The sequence below is a fragment of the Panthera uncia genome, assembly GCF_023721935.1.
Source record: "Panthera uncia isolate 11264 chromosome A1 unlocalized genomic scaffold, Puncia_PCG_1.0 HiC_scaffold_17, whole genome shotgun sequence".
Lineage (NCBI taxonomy): Eukaryota > Metazoa > Chordata > Mammalia > Carnivora > Felidae > Panthera > Panthera uncia.
Window position 1 is genome coordinate 110,798,573 of NW_026057577.1, and position 15,891 is coordinate 110,814,463.

General features: G+C 54.4%; 1 protein-coding gene across 2 annotated transcripts in view; it reads left to right on the top strand.

The window, feature by feature from the left end:
• The window catches only part of PDGFRB (platelet derived growth factor receptor beta), a 37,979-nt gene extending 30,102 nt beyond the window's left edge, over positions 1-7,877 (top strand). For both annotated transcript variants that reach the window (XM_049648021.1, XM_049648022.1), the window contains 8 exons: positions 40-200; positions 723-841; positions 1,097-1,219; positions 1,954-2,065; positions 2,508-2,607; positions 3,175-3,280; positions 4,113-4,345; positions 5,876-7,877. In XM_049648021.1, the coding sequence (XP_049503978.1) occupies positions 40-200; positions 723-841; positions 1,097-1,219; positions 1,954-2,065; positions 2,508-2,607; positions 3,175-3,280; positions 4,113-4,345; positions 5,876-6,047 (1,126 nt within the window). In that variant the 3' untranslated portion in view covers positions 6,048-7,877. The remainder of the gene's footprint in view (positions 1-39; positions 201-722; positions 842-1,096; positions 1,220-1,953; positions 2,066-2,507; positions 2,608-3,174; positions 3,281-4,112; positions 4,346-5,875) is intronic.
• Positions 7,878-15,891: the final 8,014 nt, after the last annotated feature.

The window sequence follows — 15,891 nt, forward strand, 5'->3', positions numbered from 1 at the left end:
AGCCTGTGGCTCCTCCTGGGATGTTCCTCTCTCCCCCAGCCACGTGTCCCTGCCTGGGGAGAGTGACGGGGGCTACATGGACATGAGCAAGGATGAGTCGGTGGACTATGTGCCCATGCTGGACATGAAAGGAGGAATCAAATATGCAGACATCGAGTCCTCCAGCTACGTGGCCCCTTATGACAACTACGTCCCCACAGGTAGGTGCATGCCTATGCACCGCCCCCTTGCCTATGTAATCATGCTTTCTTATCACAGCCTTTCTTACTGGGAGGAAGGTGGACTTGTACCCATTTCATAGATGCAGAAACCGAGGTTAGCCACCTGCCCAAAGCTGTCCTGTGGTGGAGCCCCATCGGGAGCCTCTGTTTCTGGATCCAGAGGGGAGGAGTTGGGTTGGAGGAGTACCTGGCCTCCTGGGGTGCTGGCACACCACAGGCACAAGGGTGATCCAGTGTCCTTGAGAAGCGGGCAGGTCAGGCTGAGAAAAGGTGGCCCAGGCCTCAGGCTAATGCCAAAGCCTTTTCCGGCCAATGAGAGCACTGATAAGGTAGGAGAGGTTTACATTAGATATTTGGCAATTGTTTTCCTTTTGTGGGAGACTTAGAGGGTCAGTAGTTACCTGTATTGGACATTCAGCCTCGGTGAATAAAGGGCGGGGGTTCTGTGGGCCATGTGGAGACACAGACAGTAAGTAGGTGAACTTCTGCTCTCTCTCTTAGCTCCTGAGAGGACCTGTCGGGCAACTCTGATCAACGAGTCTCCGGTGCTTAGCTACACAGATCTTGTGGGCTTCAGCTACCAGGTGGCCAATGGCATGGAGTTCCTGGCCTCCAAGAACGTACGTATGGTTGCAGCGAGCGGAGCAGGGTCATGGGGAGGTGGGCAACCCAAGCCAGCCAGGGTCCTCCAAGTACATAGCTCCATATGGCAGCTACGTCCCCTCACCACAACTCTGGTGGGTGAGGACAGTCAAAGCCCTCACCGCGTGGCCTCTCATGCCTGTGTGGCGATGCATTCTCCCCAAAGCCCTTGACGGGGAGGTCTTCTCCTACAACTGCCCCCAAGGCCTCAGCTCCCATCTCCCCCAACCTAGTGCGTCCACCGAGATCTGGCAGCCAGGAACGTGCTCATCTGTGAAGGCAAGCTGGTCAAGATCTGTGACTTTGGCCTGGCTCGTGACATCATGAGGGACTCGAACTATATCTCCAAAGGCAGTGTGAGTACCTTCCCTGACCCGTGTGACCTGGGAACAGGTTTCCTCCTGGTCAGTGTGGCTGTGGCATATAGGAGGTCAGGACGGAGTTCCTCATGGCCTACCCTGCCCAGTGGTGACAGGCTTTGCCACCGGCTGTGCATGGGGCAGGAGGGGGCAGAGATGTTAAGGTTGTAAGGGTGATCCCGGGGCTCAGATTCACTGGTCACGACAGGGGGCGAGGGACCAGCTGTAATGGGTTCTGGGAAGAGGGAAGCAGGTCAAGTGTATATTTGGTGACCATTCTGCCTGCCACTCATGTTCCCACTTTCCACAAGGGGACAGTGAACCCCAGAGATGGAGGGTCTCTAGACCCAAGAGATCTAAGGTGGCCGGGTGAGAGTTGGGTGGCACCTTGGCATGTCCCTGGCGCCCCTGCTGTCTGCCAACCTGGCCAGGGCCTCTACTGGGATCAGGAAGAAGGGCCGTTCTGTAAGAGGCCTCAGACCCTGGGGCTCCTCCTTAGGGTAGAGGCTGCCATGTGACCAGCTTGTGGGTGAAAAAACATGGCCTTCTGATCCTCTGGCCAGCACTGGGATGAGTGTGGGATCTGTATGCCTGCAGAGGCGGGCTCTCAGGGTCTGGGGAGTAAGGCGCGGGGGCCTTACTAAGTAAGGAGGCCAGACCTCCTCCCCTGGCCCAGGCACAGAGTGCGGCTTGGCCGTCCTGGTACTTAGTGCCGTCTTGCCCTCCCACAGACCTTCCTGCCTCTGAAGTGGATGGCTCCCGAGAGCATCTTCAACAGCCTCTATACCACCCTGAGTGATGTGTGGTCCTTCGGGATCCTACTCTGGGAGATCTTCACCCTGGGTATGCTTCCTTTTCCCCCAGCCCTCAGCTGCACGGCACACTGGTCACTCACACCCCCAGCCTGGTGGGGCCATGGGACAGGCTCTGCGAGGGGGGTCAGGGCTCTCTGGCTCGAGTCACAGTGCTGCTGCTGTCTCGCTGCTGTGTGAGCTTGGCAAGTCCCTTGTCTTCCCTGGGTCTCTTTACCTCCCCATCTCTCGAGGGGTCTGGGAGTGACATCAAAAAGTCTATTTGACTCTGGCGTCCTCTGGTTCTCTGATTCTGGGGGTGGCAGTCATCTCTGTCCAGAGCCTCTACAAGAGCCACATCTCCCAGTGCCGAGGCCACCGCACCCTCGCCCGCTCAAGGGCTGGTGTGCCTCTCCCTGTGCTATAGAATAGGGCACCTGCCACTTTTCCAACACGTCTGAGCCTGTGTATCTCTTGTCTCTCCTCCCTGACAGGTGGCACCCCTTACCCAGAGCTGCCCATGAACGAGCAGTTCTATAATGCCATCAAGCGGGGTTACCGAATGGCCCAGCCTGCCCATGCCTCCGATGAGATGTGAGTGGAGCCTTTGGGAGGGTTTTTTTGGGGGGGTACAAACCATAGATGTTCAATGTTGCCAGCTTAAGGTGAAAATAGATTAGTTCAGGGAGCTAGAAAAACCTTGCTATAGCTGGATCTAGGCATTCAGACGCCGTCATCAGGAATCTCTTGTTATAGCTGGATCTAGGCATTCAGACCCCGTCATCAGGAATCTCTTGTTTTACCTGGTCTCTGCTGTCCCCTGCGCTGGCCTGGATTTCAGGCCACACGGCTACCTCCTCACTGCTTCCACCATAGTTCGAGTAAAAGGCCCCAAGCTGACTGTCAAGGGCTCAGCTGGGGTCTCGTGCCCACCCATCCAGAGCAGGGCATGAAAACTCCTACCAGCCAGACCTGCCTGGGCCGTGTGCTCACCAAGGAGTGGTCAACCCCATGGAACCACCGGTGGAGGGAGGGCCTTGAGGGAGTGGGAAAAACAGTCCCATTCACCTGTCCTCCCCAACTCCCTTCATTACCCACCTCGTTCTTGGAGGCGGCAGACTCTGAGCCAGAGACCCTGACCCCCTGTGCACCTCTCCCCAGCTACGAGATCATGCAGAAGTGCTGGGAAGAGAAGTTTGAGATCCGGCCTCCCTTCTCCCAGCTGGTGCTGCTTCTCGAGAGGCTGCTGGGTGAGGGGTACAAGAAGGTATGTCGGGACAGCGAAATGGAGAGTTCTGGTCCAGAAGTCAGACACTGACTCTGTGTGTCATGCTGGTATTTGAGGGACCACCCTGTATCCTCTTGGGCCTCAGTTTCCCTGCTGGTTCTAGTAAGGGATGGGCTGGAGCTATGAGTGGAATTTATTTTAGCAGCACAGAGGTTTTTGAGATGACGTCCTGCTTGGAAGTCGATGCCTACAGCCCCCTTCATCTTGCTCCCTTTTCATGTCTCTGCACCCATGCCACGGCCTGGGTCTCCTTCAGAAGTCTGAACAACCCCAGGCTCCATGTCTGCTAAGGGCCGGACAGCTTGGACCCTGTTGCAGGCTCATTTGAGGCCAATGAAGCCAGTAGGGCCTGTCCACCAGAGGGAGTTACAGGGAGGGGTGATGTGCGCTCCCTGTCCCCTGTCCGTTCCTAACCACACTCCCCCCCCCACGTCTTGTCCCAGCTCAGCGCCCGGTGAGATGGAGTGGGTTGTCACCATTCATTAGTTAGGGAAACTGAGGCCCCACTGAAGGAGGTTGAGGCGGGGGGAGAGCCCACACCTGTCTACTCCCAAGGAGGGGAAGTGTGAGGGTCACGGGCACTAGTCTGCCGACTGTCCCCTCCCTGGGGGGCCCTGAGCTCACCTGGTCTTGTGAGATGCCAGGTGGGAGAGCCTCCCGGCTGTGAGGCTTTGGGTAGGTCTCCTTCCTCTCTGAGCACCAGTTGCCTTAGGCAGGAGGGGCCAGGTCAGAGTCTCATGCTAGATGATCCCCATGGGCATTTCTGGTCTGAACATCCCTCTTTCTTGGGTTCTCCCTCCCTGTGGAGCAGAAGTACCAGCAGGTGGATGAGGAGTTTCTGAGGAGCGACCACCCAGCCGTCCTTCGGTCCCAAGCCCGCTTTCCTGGCTTCAATGGACTCCGATCCCCCCTGGACACCAGCTCTGTGCTCTACACTGCTGTGCAGCCCAACGAGAGTGACAATGACTATATCATCCCCCTGCCTGACCCCAAACCCGAGATTGCTGATGAGGGCCCCCTGGAGGGTTCCCCCAGCCTTGCCAGGTAGCCACTGTGGCCTGAGGCCCAAGGCAATAGTGTGCAGTGTGCAGTGTGTGTGTGTGTGTGTGTGTGTGTGTTCATGCCATCAGGCTTACCTTAGAAGCAAGCTACCTAGGGTGAGCACTTGTTCCTGCCAGTGAGGAGAAGAGAGAACTGAACTCATCTGACCTTTGATGACCTCAGGAGGAAAGGGCAGGCTGGTAAGAGACAGAAGGGCTAGGGCTTAGCTGCAAGGTAGCTGTTTCCTGAAAAGTGGCCCCCACAGGCCATCCACCCTCTCGTCCTATCCAGGCCCTAAGGAGAGGTAGGAAATCTAATCGGCATCCCCGGCAGCCTGTGTATCACTCTGGGGTCATCGCCAGCCCTCGCCTCTGCTCTATTCTCCAGGACCATGGCCCGAGGGCCCCCGGGAGCCTGGCGTGGTTGTGGGAGGCATAGTGCCCACAGGAACTGAGGTCAGAATTCAGGCTGGGAAGGAGATTCACGTTTTACTTTTGCCTTGAGATGTGGTGAAGTTACAGTAGGGGTGGGGGCGTGGTTGGAAGAAGGCCCAGACGTTGCCTGGACTTCATGTTCCAACAGGATCTTCCCTCAGCTGGAGAGGAGCGTCCCCCGTGAGGCCAGACCCACCCCCAAAACCAGATCCCCCCCTCTGGTGCAGTGGCAGCGACCGCAGGCTGGGTTTCAGCTCCAGCTCTGCCCCCAGCCACCCTGAGACCCATCTCCCACGGCCACTGGGAGCACACACAAGATCTAGAAGGCCCTCCTCACCTTCCGTAAGAAGCAAATGTTCCAAGGCCCCTGGTAGCCAGTGTGCAGAGGAGTTAAGCTCAGAGTTCAGACACCTTGAGGTGTGAATGTTGGCCCTGCGATGTGTCCTCAGACAAGCTGCCTCCACTTTCTGAGCCTCAGTTTCCTCAACTATAAAATGAAAACGGTAGCACACGTCTATTTGGAGGTTGCTGAAGGATCCAATGGGATCAGCTTCAGGAGTGCAGGGAATGGAGTTGCTGGTGAGTGAGGAACGAGCTTTGGAGCTAACAGGATATTCTGCTCCAAAGTCTCGCTGTATGATGTCGGCCACTGACACAACCTCTCTGATCAGCCCTTTCCTCATGGTGCCTATCTTATGTAGTCTTTTTTTTCCTTTTTAAGAATTTTTTGATGTTTATTTAGTTTTGAAAGAGAGAGAGAGAGAGAGAGAGAGAGAGACAAAGCGTGAGTGGGGGAGGGGCAGAGAGAGAGGGAGACACAGAATCCGAAGCAGGCTCCAGGCTCTGAGCTGTCAGCACAGAGCCCAACGCGGCCCTCGAACTCACGGACCATGAGGTCATGACCTGAGCCGAAGTCAGATGCTTAACCGACCCTTAAGTCACCCAGGCGTCCCTCTTATGTAGTCTTTACAAGGCTTCAATGAACTAAAGGGTGTAAGGTGCATGGTGCAAGCTTGCACCCACAGGAAGCTCTTGATTATTGCTGTTATCTTACTCTGGCTCCCTCCCAGCCCCTCACACGTGTGCCTTCTCTTCCTAGCTCCACCCTGAATGAAGTCAACACCTCCTCTACCATCTCCTGTGACAGCCCCCTGGAACCCCAAGAGGAGCCAGAGCCAGAGCCCCAGCTCGAGCCCCAGGTGGAGCCAGAGCCACCACTGGATTCATGTTGCCCTGGGCCTCGGGCCGAGGCGGAGGACAGCTTCCTGTAGGGGGCTGGCCCCACCTCGCCCTGCCTGGAGCTCCCCCTCTACCTCCCAGCGCCTCCCGGCCTGGCCTGGCCTCCCATCAGCTGTCCCTTTCTAGAGAGCTTCTGCCATGGGCATGTGGCACCCAACCGCTGGGGCTGGCTTAGGAGGCAAGAGGACTGCAGGGGCCGTGGCCAGCCCTCTGCCTCTGGGGAGGCCATGTGACTGGGGGCCAGGGTTCTCCCAGGGCACTTAGTTTCTCCATCTACAGGATGGGAAAGCCGGGCTCGGTGACGCAGAATCTGGGATTCTCTCCCTGGCTGACAGGTGGGGAGGCTGGAATCACTAGAGAGAGTCTCGAGGTTCCGGAGGGGGGGGATTAGCTTTTTTCTGTTCAGCCAGCTACGCCTCAAGGAGCTGTAGCCTTCTCCTTGCACTTTCATCCACCTAAGAGCTGGGGAAGGGACTCTGGCATCCCCGGATCCTGGTGAGCTGGGGCCCAGCCTTGGACAGTGGTGTTCATCCGGAAGCCACCGCCCCTTAATGCCAGTCTCCACTTTCCCAGGCCCGAGCTGGTCTGGGGCCATCCACGCTTAATGCTGGGGGCCCAGCCAAGTACAGGACACCCTGGCCCACAGCTGCTGTCCCAGGCACTTGGGACACACCTCCCCATACAAAGTGCCTGCGTTCGTGTCTTCCTGGCCCCCTAAGTGCGGGGGTCTTTTTCCTTGTCACCACCAGTCTTACTTCACCCACCAGAGTCTCCGGGGCCAGGTGGGCCCCACATCTGTGATGAGCGTGCTGGTGGGCCCGCCAGAGACGTCCACACGTGTGGATCAGGCTGCGCATTGGACTCGACATGGGACCCTGGAGGGATCCCTCACCCTTTCTGGACCTGTTTGCCCTATTGAAAGATGAGCAAGGTGGACTCTGTGACTTCCTGTGTCCTGCCAGCACGAACATTCTAGAGTATTCCAGGGGGTGGCACGCTTGCCCAGATGAAGCAAAGCCAAACGCCCCAAACCTCCGTCCTGGGCATCAGCTGGGGTATGGGGAGATTTCAGACCCTGCCTCACTCTCCGGGCATTCAGGAACCGTGCCCTTTCCCCAGGCCCCTGGGCAAGTCCCAAAAGGCCAGCTGGCCAGGTCTTGACTCGAAGTGACAGCCAGTGTCTTGGAAAGCCCCCAGCAGCTGCCCCATGGGAAGACTACAGAACCCCTTTCAGGCTCACAACCACCTCTGGAGCCTTCCTGAACAAAGGAGGCAGAGAGGGCAAAGCAGGCCACCTCACGCAGTCTGCCTCTCCAGCAGCTGTCCGGGTCTGTGCCACAGACATAATGGACAGTGAGGAGTCTGGGGGTCCCCCAGAAAGGACAAGAAGGCTTTCTAGGGAACCTGAGAAGGGGTGCGAGAGGCAGATATTTTGGGGGTTTCCTTCTCACCCACCAGCTGCCCGGTCCCCAAGGGAGTAACTGTGGGGTATGGCTTTGTCACTGCCCAGGCCCGCTCACTGTACTCTCTCTTCCAGCCATGTCCCAACCCAGGGGGCATTGGAGGTGCCAGGGGAGCGAGGGCTGCAGCCAAGACTGTTGGCAGGAAGAGAGCTGGAAGTGGGGGGAGGGCAGCCTAGCAGCCCCCGGGCACCAGCCCCCTCTGCCCATCCAGGAGATGGAGTGGGTTCTCACTACGGTACCAAAGATGTAATCACCTAGGTTTACAAGTATTTTTAGGACTCACATTAACTCACATTTATACAGCAGAAGTGCTATTTTATATGCCATCAAATTTTCTTATCTGCGTACTTTTTTTTTTAAGGGAAAGATTTTAATATTAAACCTGGTGCTTCTCACTCATGGACTTCGTGGTCTCTCACGGGTTTGAGTCCCTGTGCTGGGAGGTGACAGATATGAAATGGGGTGAACAGGGCTGATCCCCGGCCACACTGTCCCCACACAGGGTCCTTCAGTTCTGAGTCTCATTTCCATCTGTAAAATGGGGATTTTCACACTCTCTCCACCCCTTGCTAGCAGCCGGATGGCCTGGACCTTGGGCTTCGGTTTTCCAAGGTGTGAAATGAAAAGGTTCTTCCGGCTCTGCAGGGCCTGGCCCTGGGACCAGCTGGACTGTTCACAGGCTCATGTGGAGAAACCTGAGTCCCTCCCGCGTCCCCCACCCCACCCCACCATGTGCTTTGGCTTTGGCTGTTAAGCTGGGACACCCCCTGCCCTCCCCTCCACTCCGCCCGCAGCCCAGGCTGGTGTGGCTCATGAGAGGCATCGGCTCCAGCCCAGATTCCAGGCCCTGGTGAGTTAGCGATTGGGTCTCAAGTGGGAGCAAGGAAGACAGAGGCGCCCAAGGGGGCCAGAGCGCAGGAAGAAGTGAGCAGAGAGGGCAAGCAAGAGAGAGGAAGAGGAAGAGAGAGAGGAAGGTGGGCGGGGGTGGGTGCAGCCAGGGCGAGGCCAACGAGGGAATAGGAGCCCAGCTGTGGCTCTGAGGGCAGGGCAGAGGGGTGCAGACCAGCAGGCCCCAGGCCCCTCACGACTGCAGCCGCTCAGTGGTGCGGGGCCGGCATGGGCCAGACATCCTGGTGCCTGCTGGCCAGCTCTGTCCTGACCGTAGGCTCCACAGCCCAGCCCGGGCCTGACAGACCCTGGCAGCAGCACGGGGCCAGGGCAATAGAGCTAACCGGGGCATGGGCCCCAGCACAAGCGTCTTAGACCCAGGCCACAGCTTCCTGACCTCCTCACTTGGGCCCTCTGGCAGGGGTCACCTGAGGTAGAACCAGGTTTCAGTCTGAGATCTATCACACCTCACTGTGTGATCTTGGCCATCGCTTGCTTTCTCTGATGCGGGGAAGGGGGCATCTCTTTCTGGAACACGGGCACCTCGCTTTGGAACCGCTCGCGTCCCTGGACTGCTGCCAGAGGTCTGGGGCTGCGGCTGCCAGTGGGGACAGGAATGGAGATGTGGGGCAGCTGTGACTCACAGGCCCAGCCGCCAACTCAGGGGCAGCTGAGCCATGCCAAGGGAAAGCCCGCCCACTACATGGCCTGGCCCCACAAAGCCCACCCCCCTGGGGGTCCTGGTTTCAGAGAATCCCAGAGCCTGTGACCCTTTCTTTCCTGACTGTGGTGGAAGATGAATAAGCCAATACCCGGATCTGCCCTGTAAAGAGAATAAACAACCCTCATTCCAGACGGGGATTATCCTTGCTCGTGGGAAAAGTCTCTGTCTGGAGGTCAGGAGACTTTGGCTCCCCTTCCCCCCCCCTCCCCAGTTCAGGCCTGCTCCTTGTGGGACTTTGGGTAGATTATACCACATCAGGCCTCAATTTCCCCAGTAGTAAATGGAGCTAATGATGTCACAAAGACGGAAAGGATGATAAAATGCTGGCAACCATTTATTGAACAGTTTCTATATGCCAGGTCTGTCCTATTGCTTCACACCCATTTTCTCATTTTACCCTCACACAGACCCTATGAACCAGGTACTACTACTGTCCCTATATTACAGGTGAAACTTGGATAAGATAGGAGCCTGGGCTTGGCTGACTCCCAAGTCAGTGCTCAGGGAGACAGAATGCTCAGCCAAGGTGACAGAGCTGGGGAGTAGGGCAGCCTGGGTCCCAACCCCTGTCTCCAGACTCTAGGGCTGTCTGGTGCTCAGAGTACAGAAGTTCTGGAAAGTTCTGGAAGAGGAAAGAGCTAAGTGAGCCTTATGGGTTCGAGCCCCGTGTCAGGCTCTGTGCTGACAGCTCAGAACCTGGAGCCTGCTTTGGATTCTGTCCCTCTCTCTCTCTCTCTCTCTCTCTGTGCCCCTCCCCTGCTCACGCTGTGTCTCTCTCTTTCTCTCTCTCAAAAACGAATAAACATTTGAAAAAATTTTTGAAAAAAAAAAGAGCTAAGTGAACCTGAGGGCTAGATAGAAAGAATATAGAAGGGCTGGCGGAGGGCTTGGACCTCACGGGCCCCTGTGCTGAGGGGGTGTAGGAGTCGGGGGAGGGGAGAACCATAGGTCACCTGTGCTGGCTCCTGTCTCCCAGGCTTGCCACTCAGGCAGGCCCCAGGGAACCCGTGAGCTGGAATTTTCCTCCCAGACGGATGAGCCATTTGGACTGCACAATTCTTCCTCCACCCTATTCACAGCCAGGGGCCTTGTTCCTGGAAAAAGAGGGAAAGACCAAAAGGAGCTATTACTCTCGGAGCTCTGCCCCTCAGCTGAAGCAGCGCTCACACCCCCCACTGGTGGCCCTCCCCTGAACTAGGGCACTGTCTCCAAAGGCCTCTTCTATTTTATTGTTCAATGTCACAACAATTAAAAATTACCTTTATAAAAGTATTTATGTAACACACGCTTGTATTAAAAAAAATCAATTATCAAAATATATAATATATGGGGCACCTGGGTGGCCCAGTCGGTTAAGCGTCAGACTTCGGCTCAGGTCATGATCTCAAGGTTTGTGAGTTCGAGCCCCGCGTCGGGCTCTGTGCTGACAGCTCGGAGCCTGGAGCCTGCTTCCGATTCTGTCTCCTTCTCTCTCTGCCCCTCCCCCACTTGCGCTCTCTCTCTCAAATATAAATAAACATTGAAAAAAATTTTAAAAATAAAATAAAATTTAAAAATATCCATATAATATAGAAAGTTGTTTGTGTATTTGTACTTTAGGCTCCCAGTAACATTGTAAATGCTTATTTTCTTCATTCAGCAACTCTGTGTATAGGAATTTATCTTATGGAAATTCTGCTTCTCACTGTTAATAGTTCAGTTATATTCTTCCATGGTTTTCTCCCCTTACATCTCTACTAATATTTGTATTCCGGAGTGCCTGCGTGACTCGGTTGAGAGTCCGACTCTTGATTTTGGCTCAGATCATGCTCCCAGGGTTGTGGGATTGAGCCCCGAGCCACGTTCAGCATGGGGCCTGCTTTGGATTCTGTCTTTCCCTCTGCCACTCTCACAGGCTCGCACTCTTTCTCTTAAAAAAAAAAATAATAATAATAACAATTTGCATTTTTTATCTGTGTAAATATATAATTACAATTAAAAAAAAAACTACCACTACCGTTTTACAGCTTTGTGTTTTTTGCTTAAGAACACGTCATGCTCACACTCACAGGTCAGTGGTACATGTAGGTATTAATGCATTCATTACGAGGTGTGGCTGGGTGGTTAACTGAGTCGGTTGGTTAAGTGTCCGACTTCGGCTCAGGTCATGATCTCAGGGTTTATGAGTTCCAACCCCACGTCAGGCTGTCTGCTGTCAGCATAGAGACTGCTTCAGATACTCTGTCTCCCTCTCTCTGCCCCTCCCTCACTCTCTCTCTCTCTCTCAAAAATGAACATTTAATGGATTCATTATGAGAGTTGCACATCATTTAAAGCATGTCTATGCCATAAATTATCTGACCAATCCCCTAGTGATGGACATTTAGTGTTTCCAAGTTCTAAATTATGCTGGAATGACCACTGTTCGTTCATAAAGTACATTTATATTTGCACGTTTTTGTAAGGACTTGTTTCCATAGGTTAAATTCCTAGACACAGAGTTGCTTAGTAAAGAGAATAAACATTTAAAATGTTATTGAGTCTAAAAGTTCCCTTTAAAATATGCAAAATCATAAAGCTTCCAGGAAGCTAAGAAAATCAAACATAAAAGTGATGAAAACATCATTATTTAATTCTAGCTACGAGTTCTGGCCTCCAGAAAGAAGTCTGGAGCCTCTTCTGTTTGTTGAACAAAGCCACAAACACATGGGAGAACAGAGTTAAAGACAGGGTGCATGGAGTGGAGACTTTCTCCCTGGCGTAATCAGAGGGTGGGGAGACCCAACAAGGCAAGAGCTTGCCTGCGAGGCTGTGCGGGGTTCCCTCAGCCCGGCCTCCAGCCCGTGTCCAGAGGGGACCCACTTGGGAAACCCAGCTTGCCCTGGCTACCTGGGCCCTGCCTGGTCCCTCACTGTTCAGAGAGTATGTTCCTAACAGTGGTCCCATGTGATGCTCACCATCCGCCTGTGAGACAAGCCAAGGGCTCAGTTCCAGATGAGGAAGGCTGAAGCCCAGAGCCACTGGGTACTGGTCCAAGGTCACACACAGAGAGGTACTTGGCCTGCCAGTCTGGGATGCTTCTACTGCCTTCCTTGGGAAATTACTTTTTTCTTCTTTTTTGTTTTTAATGTTTATTTGTTTATTTTGAGAGAAACAGAGGGCAGCAGGGGAGGGGCAGAGAGAGAGAGAGAGAGAGAGAGAGAGAGAGAGAATCCCAGGCAGGTTCCGTGCTCGGCACAGCAGGAACCAGACTCGGGGATCCATCTCACAAACCTCGAGATCATGACCTGAGCCAAAATCAAGAGTCAGATGCTTAACCAACAGAGGCACTCGGCACGCCCCTCAGGGAGTTTCTAAGGCCACTTCCTGGACTCAGAAGGGGCAGCAGACGGGACCCTGGTGTCAGGGTACCGGCTGCCACTTAGGATGTGACTCCTGGATTCCCCAGGTGTGTGTGTGGGGGGGGGTCTTCTTGGAGTGGGGTCCCGGGGCTTCTCTGGGCTACGACAGATTCCCACAGCTCAGAATAAAATCAGTTACGGCTGCCTCAACGGCCTGCTGAGGGGGTCCCAGCCTGGGTAGGGGGTTGGCTCTTCTTAGGAGCCAGCAGTGACTTAGGGATACCACAGAAGCCAGCCTGTCTCCCTGCGCACCCCCCCACCACTGCCTCAGCCCCCCGCCCTTCTCTCTGGGCCCTGGGGATGCCTTCCTTCTCGAACAGCTCCTTATACCCTCTTATGGCTCTTCTCCTCCTGACAGGCGTGGGGCAGTTCCATAGTCTCTTTCTGGTTTGGGGTTTCATGGTAATCATTGCAAGGAACTAGAAGTCACAAGCATGGGGAAGTAACAGAGCTTCTGGAAAATCAGAATTCTCAAGGGTGCTTGTTCCCCTTCTGAAGGGACAAGGTGGAAGGTTCCACGCCTGACAATTTCTCTTCTTCGTTATTGACCGTCCTGAAGTAAACCGTGATCTTGCCTCTCTTTAGCTCAGACATCTTCAGTGGCTCCCCACGGCCCAACAAAGTCTGGGCATCCCAGTGTGGTCTCCAAGGCCATCCCCGACCTGGTTCCAACCTCTCCTGCTACCTCTCCCACATCTGCCCTCCAAGGCCTGTCTACCCCTAGCGGACCGCAAGCTTTTCCACCTTCCAACTGCACGTAGGGTTTCCTTTTCTCCTCATCCTTGCCAACACTCACTATCTCTTGTCTTTTTGATACTAGCCACCCTGATGGGTGTGAGCTGATACCTCGTCGTGGTTGTGACTTGCATTTCCCTGATGACGAGTGATGTTGAGCATCTTTTCATGTACTTGTTGGCCATTTATACGTTTTCTTTAGAAAAATGTCTATTCATGGGGTGCCTGGGTGGCTCAGTCGGTTAAGCGTCTGACTTTGTCTCAGGTCATGATCTCACGGTTCGTGGGTTTGAGCCCCACGTCAGGCTCTGTGCTGACAGCTCAGAGCCTGGAGCCTGCTTTGGGTTCTGTGTCTCCCTCTCTGTCCCTCCCCTGCTCATGCTTTGTCTCTCTCTGTCTCAAAAATAAATAAAAACATTTAAAATAAACAAACATTTAAAAAATTAAAAAAAGAAAAATGTCTATTCAGTTCTTCTGTCCATTTTTTAAAAAGATTTTAGTTTTCGGTAATCTCTATACCCAATGTAGGGCCTGAACTCACAACCCGGAGATCAAGGGTCACATGCTTCCCCTACTGAGCCCTGCTTCTACCCGTTTTTAAATCAGATTCTCTGTTTTCTTTGCTGTTGAGTTATATGAGGTCCTCATACATTTTGGTTGTCAACCCCTTATCAGATTTATGATTCGCAGGTATTTTCTCTCATTTGGTAGGTTGCTCTTTCGTTTGGTCGACTGTTTCTTTTGCTGTGCAGAAGCCTGACCTCTGCACCTTTATTGGTGCTGTCCTTACCACTGAAGATGCCCAGCCCTCAACGGCTGAAGGGCAAAGTCTTGCATGAAGTTCTGGCACAGATCAAAGTGACCTCCTCCAAGAAGCCTTCCTGATCATTCAGTTGGAAGTGGCTTTTCTTCCCAGTCTTTTGTTTGTTTGACAGCCTCAGTCTCTGGATGTCTTATGCACTCTCTCACCTCTGGGCCTGCACCTGCTGTCTCTCCCTCCTGGAATATTCCCTACTCTTCCCTGAACCCACCCTCAACTCCTAGTCAGCTTAGGCAGACTCCTTCTTGACTCCCTTCTTCAGTGCTCCCAGGAAGTCCTACAACCCCCTGAGCTTCTGGTTCCTTTCCTGGCTCTGCCAACAGGCTGTGAGCTCCAGAGGGAGGTGGAAGATGACCTCCATGGTCACCACTGTGTCCCTAGGGCAAGGTGCAGAGGGAACTCTAGATCAATAGTTGTTGAGGACACTAACCTGCATTATGGTCTCACTGGATCTGAGTTAATAACCTCTCCCCCACTTTACCTGTGAAGAAATTGAGGCCCAGGACCTGGCTGTGGTCATGCAGCTAAGAGTGGAGAATGTGATTCGCCATCTCTCTGGCTTTAAAGCCCAGGTTATCCCCTTCTAGCCTTGACCCTTTTGAGAGCCCCAGCCATTGCTGAAGGCAGGTGGTTACAAGTTTCTGGATTCAAATGCAGTTCTGCCATTTATCGGCTGTGTGACCCTGGGCAGGTCACTTACCATCTCTGAGCCTGTCTTTTCTCATCTGCGACATGGGATAATTATAGCTATCCCCAAATGTGGTTATGGGGATAAGACGAGATCATCTGTGCAGAGACTGGCACAAAGGGAGTGCCCAATGGACAGGGTGATGGAGAATGAGCCCTCTTCATGCCCCTGTGTTAGTGCAATTATTTATAGCAAATAATTTTTGGGCTCAAAGTTCCCCAGTTGGATGATGGATCGTGTCAATACAGATCAATGTTAGCACTGTCGCCTGCAGGACAGTACCGCTGCTTAGAGACGACATCCCCCAAGAAGGTGAGGGCCCTGCAGGGAGGGCGGAGCTCTGCGCCTTCTCCTTCCTGGGCCTACAGCAGGGCCAGATGCATGACGCACTCACCCAGTGAAGTGGTTTCTGAGAGTGGAGAACCCCCTCCACTCTTCACTTGTTCACCCGCTTCCTCTTTCATTCACGCATCCAGCACTGACTGGGCTCCCCATCTGCTGGGCGTCAGCCAAACGCAGGACATAAACGAGACCTGGAGAAGCCCAGGCCCTGCCAGGGAGCTTGCGTTGGGGCTGGAGGTCTTGGGACAAAGTCAGTCAGTAACCTGCTTAGAACAGCACTTGTGCTGGCCGGGAGAGGGGCTGCGAACTCAGGGGCCAGAGAGAGGGTGAGACAGGCCGACAGCAGAGTGGTGAGCTCAGTCCAGATGGAGACAGAGGCAGAGCCACGTGTAGCAGTAAGAAGGGGCCAGGTGAGTTCAGCAGCTGCAAGCCCAGCATGCAGTGCAGGGGGAGGGTAGGTGGAGAGAGGCAGGGAGAACGGCAGCAGATAGATCCCAGGGGTCCCATGAGCCCTGCTAGAAAAAGGACCTGACCTGCACTGCCGTGCTGGAATAGTGCCCCACAGTGTCGTACCCCGGATGCCGGAGACCGTTGAATCCTCTGGTGTAGGGGTTGGGGTGGTCGAACCTCTCTGGCCTGGGGTTGTAGCACGACCAGTAGCCAACTGTCCTGGGTCCCTGGCTCCTGGCGTGGGCTTCTCCACCGTGAGATAGGGGAACTTCCTAAATCCCGGGGCATGGGTTGGGGTTGAGTGGTCAGGAGGGTGGGGGACAAGTTGTACCTGCCATGAGGTCTGGAGGTGCCAGGAGCCAGGAGCCAGGTGGGGAGATGAGCTT